We start from the raw sequence: 4,525 nt of genomic DNA, 5'->3' as shown, positions 1-4,525 counted from the left end.
ATTATCATTATTATTTAGATATTGAAAAAATAGGGGGAAAAAAAAGGAAACTTTGGGTAAACTCAATGTGGCAACGTGATGTTGTTCTCTGTCCTGTCTCAAATGAGCTCTGTGTTTAATATTATGGCTGAATGGCCTAAAGAGTGTGGTAAAAAAATATATTAATAAATAAATACAGTCGGCTGATTAAATACAGTTCTCTTGTGTTTTTAAAAAAAGAATAATAATTTAATAAAATGACGATAGAGGGAAAACAATCCTACAAGAGAATTAGCTACATTAAAATCAACCAGGCAAAAATCAAACCGTAAAATGCTACGAGGCATTCATCTTATCCTCTCTCACGCTCTGTCCTCATCATCATCATCATCACCATCATCATCATTATTATCATCATCACAATCACTCTGTTGATATTTTCATTTTTACTGTCCGCCTGTCAGTGACGTGACGCTTAAATCAAGCACATAATGCAGACATTCATTACTGAGGCAAAAAGACGCGGTGCTACAAAATAAAAGCACCGTCATATCAGCATCGACTACGACGAGAAGAACCAACAAAGTGCAAACAATAATAATAATAATAATAATAATAATAATAATAATAATAATAATAATAAATTGCTAGTCGTACTGGCTTTTTTTCAGCAGAATAATTATTGGTACTGTTGTTAATATAAACCTGATATCCATTTTAAAAATCGGCTTTAAAAAAATGTAATCTTTGACATTTTTTTTAAAGCAATAATAATAAATACTTTTACAGATTTATCAGAAACTACAAACAAATGTGTATTTGGTCTACAGGATACTGCGTAAAATTTCGTTCGCCCAATGCAAAACAGCCCGTCGCCGATTTATTTTATTTTCTTTCCGCCCGGCACCAAAATAAACTCATCATGTCAAACCTGGAGGACGCGGGGAAATTTGAGAGGAGATGAAATATTTCTCGGATGATATAAAAGGAGCCCTTTCGCCTGAGTTATGGCTCGGATTTGGCGTTGCTGAGAGGGATGCATGCTGCTCCTTCTCTCCCGCCCCAGAGGAGGTATCATCAGAGCTGATATATGGCCCAGCTCCACATTACCTTTACAAAACAAAGGATCATCCGCGCTTTGGGTCGAGGAAAAATATCCTTCTGACTATCTGCAACAGCTAAGATAACACCTGACTCGACTTTTCTATTTTTTTGGCAGCATCCTGGATAATCCAAACACTTCTAAATAAAACAACTCCGGCTCAACTGAACCAAAGTTTGGCGCATAAAAACGCTTAAATAGGCTTCGGATTGTGATCTCTCTCCCCCTCATCTCTCTCTTTCCCCTTCTCCCTCTCTCCCTCTCTCTCTTTCTCCCTCTCTCTCTCTCTCTCTCCCTCTCTCTGCTTCCCCTCATTTACCCCATATACCTATTCTGGTATCTCACCACACGACTAAATTAGACCAAAGATGATAAGAGCACAAAGCATTATAATTCCGCCGGGCTCCTCCTCCTTCCAGCCATGCGTCCTAATTAATGGGACACCCCCAGTCGCAAAAAGCCCCGCACTGGACTGCAACATAGTCAAAGAGTGAAAGGGAAGAGGGCGAAAGTGCCACTGGAGATAATTGATTACCTACCAATCAATGATAACTTGTTAGTAATCGTCAACTCTTTGGACCTCGCCATTTTCAGGGAGGCATCTCACTCCTGCGGACTGGCTGCTCCCGAGGATCGACACTTTGAAGGCATCCCATTTTGGAATTAAGATTTTTCTTTTTCTCCCCTTCTCCTCTCCTCCGCGTCTTTTTTAACCTCCCAACTGTTATGTGACTTTTTTTTTCCTCCCCCCTTCGACAGATTAGCTCGTTTTTACCCGCTGAATATATATATATTTTTCCCCCCCGACCAAGTCCCGCATAAACTCTGCGCACAACCAATGATGACATCCAAAGAAGTGGCCAAATGTGATGCAGTGGAAAACAGGAGGCGAAGTCCGCTGGACCACTTGCCGCCTCCAGCCAACTCCAACAAGCCGCTGACCCCCTTCAGCATCGAGGACATCCTCAACAAACCGTCCGTGAAACGAAGTTACACGATTTGCGGCACGGCTCATCTAATCTCGTCCTCTGAGAAGCACCGCCCGTCCAGCATCCCCCTGTCCAGCCGGGCTCTGCTCACCCAGACCTCGCCGCTCTGCGCGCTGGAGGAGCTGGCCAGCAAGACCTTCAAGGGGCTGGAAGTCAGCGTTTTACAGGCTGCCGAAGGTACATCTGCACACCGAGAAAAAAAAAAACAAAAAACAACAACACACAGATTGCGCACAGCTTTTTACAATTAAATTTGGGGGGCTTTATCTGATTTGGTGTCCTTATTCAGTGGCCTGCACCAGGCAGAAAACAGCCGTTTGGTTACACCTTTTATTTTGCAGCTCGTCTTGCATTCCGGCCGGTATACATGTGCCTGTTTAACTGTCTGGACGAAACAATTCCTTGTGAAATTTTAAATGCGTATTTTTGCTCTAAATATGTCCTGCTGGACAAAGGCGTGTAAATGTTCTGAGCTGCTCCTGAGCTGCGAAATAAATCGCCTCAGATTTTTTTAATATTAAGGTCTCGTGTGTGGAGCTCAATATTTCCCAGCGGTGCCTGTGTAATATTCTTGTAATGACCTGTTCCCACTCTAGCTGAAGGCTTTACTGTTCCACATATAGCTGCACTGTCATTGTTATTTTGTTTTATTTTTGCTTGCTTGTTTTTGTTCTGTTTTTTTGCGTTTGGGCCGCTTTTACGCGCGCGCTGCGGCGGTGCGGTTGAAGCCCCGCACCTGCGTGATTCAATGATTTTCACCCAGCCTCTGTCTCTCCCTCACAGGCCGGGACGGGATGACTCTGTTCGGCCAGAGAACCACCCCGAAGAAGCGTCGGAAGTCTCGAACGGCCTTCACCAATCACCAAATCTACGAGCTGGAGAAGCGCTTCCTGTACCAGAAGTACCTGTCCCCGGCCGACCGGGACCAGATCGCCCAGCAGCTGGGCTTGACGAACGCGCAGGTCATCACGTGGTTTCAGAACCGGAGGGCCAAGCTAAAACGGGACCTGGAGGAGATGAAGGCCGACGTGGAGTCGGCCAAGGCCATCGGCCAGGTCCCCTTGGACAAGCTCGCCAAACTGGCGGACCTGGAGAAATGCGCCAACGGCACGCTGGGCCACCCGCGAGGCGAGTCCCCCGCGCGGGGCGGCCAGCAGGAGCACGAGCTCGCTCAGAAACTGCGGACGTCGCCGCTGTCTCCGTTCTCAGACCACACAACTAGTAAAGAGTGCTCAGAGGACGAGGACGTGGAGATTGATGTGGATGACTGATGGCGCAGCGTGGCGCTGGAAGGTCGACACACACAAAGAGACGATAAAGAAAATCCTCCCGAGGACTTGTAACTTACTGCTTATATTGTATACCATATCTCAGAACATGTACCAAAATGTATGACTTTTATATCGGCACAGATAGACCTATTCATAGTGAAGCATGAACACAGAACAAGAAATATGCAGTGGTATTTTACAATGTATTCATTAGCAAACTGTTACTTCTTGCAATCAAAGCAATATGGTCTAAAATGACGTGAGTAACTTATTATTTTTTTACACTATAGGCCAACACACACACACACACACACACACACACACACATACACGCATACGCACACGCACGCACACTTACACTTAAACACACACACACACACACACACACACACCTGTTCCACAGCTTCTCCTATAAGGCCTGCCCTCACACACCACTATGAAAGTGCTCCAGTTTTTCATATTTTTTGCATGTAAATGCATGCTTTGATTTGTGATCATAATCTATTTATTTCTACTTTACTATTATTTTTCTTTTTTTTTTTTTTTTTTATTTAATTGATTTTTGTGTTTTTCTCTGTGAGCCAAATCGCCATTGAGTCACTCAGTCACTGCCGGCTCTCCTCCTCCTCCTCCTCCTCCTCCTCCTCCTCCTCCTCCTCATGACTGTGACCCTTGACTTCTGCTCACATTCGGCGTCCCGATGCTGCGGTGCATGATGATGATGATGATGATGATGATGATCATGGTGGTGGTGTCGATGATCGCAAAAAAAAAACGCAAACTCGGACATTCACAGTTGTGCGTTGTTTTGTTTTTTTTGTTTTTTTCCTCCCTGGGAATGCTCAAGCGATGGCGAGAAAACAAAAGTGAACCTTGCGGTGATTTTGACGAGCTTTTTAGATTTATTGTTTGGATACAATAGATTTACAGTTATAAATTTGTTATGTTTTGTACACCTGTAAGTGCCTTTCTAAAATCAGGACATTATTTGAAAACCAATGCACAGACTGTAATGTATATAGGCTACTATGGGAATAAAATGGCTTTTCTGAATATATCTTTTATGTTGTAATTCTTGAATTAATATCGAGGGGGTTTTTTCATGGATATAAAAGCCTGGGATTTCTTTTTCTTTTCTTTTCTTTCTTTCTTTCTTCTTTTTTGTTTCCTCAAGCGAGGACAAA

The 4,525-nt window shown here is 43.7% G+C and overlaps 1 protein-coding gene across 1 annotated transcript; it reads left to right on the top strand.

Moving 5' to 3' along the window:
- Positions 1-1,763: 1,763 nt before the first annotated feature.
- Positions 1,764-3,926, top strand: lbx1b (ladybird homeobox 1b). Its single transcript, XM_037107698.1, has 2 exons — positions 1,764-2,247; positions 2,854-3,926. Exons 1-2 carry the CDS (start codon positions 1,920-1,922, stop codon positions 3,339-3,341), a joined length of 816 nt encoding a protein of 271 aa, XP_036963593.1. The 5' UTR covers positions 1,764-1,919; the 3' UTR covers positions 3,342-3,926.
- Positions 3,927-4,525: the final 599 nt, after the last annotated feature.

Source organism: Acanthopagrus latus, chromosome 1, assembly GCF_904848185.1.
Source record: "Acanthopagrus latus isolate v.2019 chromosome 1, fAcaLat1.1, whole genome shotgun sequence".
Taxonomy (NCBI): Eukaryota; Metazoa; Chordata; class Actinopteri; order Spariformes; family Sparidae; genus Acanthopagrus; species Acanthopagrus latus.
Note: the sequence above shows the minus strand (reverse complement) of the source record. Positions and strands in the feature narration are given on the sequence as shown.

Bases quoted from the DNA above. Each gene is read 5' to 3' on its own strand.
- lbx1b (XM_037107698.1), top strand. From the start codon at position 1,920: ATGATGACATCCAAAGAAGTGGCCAAATGTGATGCAGTGGAAAACAGG. The intron at 2,248-2,853 runs GTACATCTGCAC...TCTCCCTCACAG, and splicing joins CGTTTTACAGGCTGCCGAAG to GCCGGGACGGGATGACTCTG.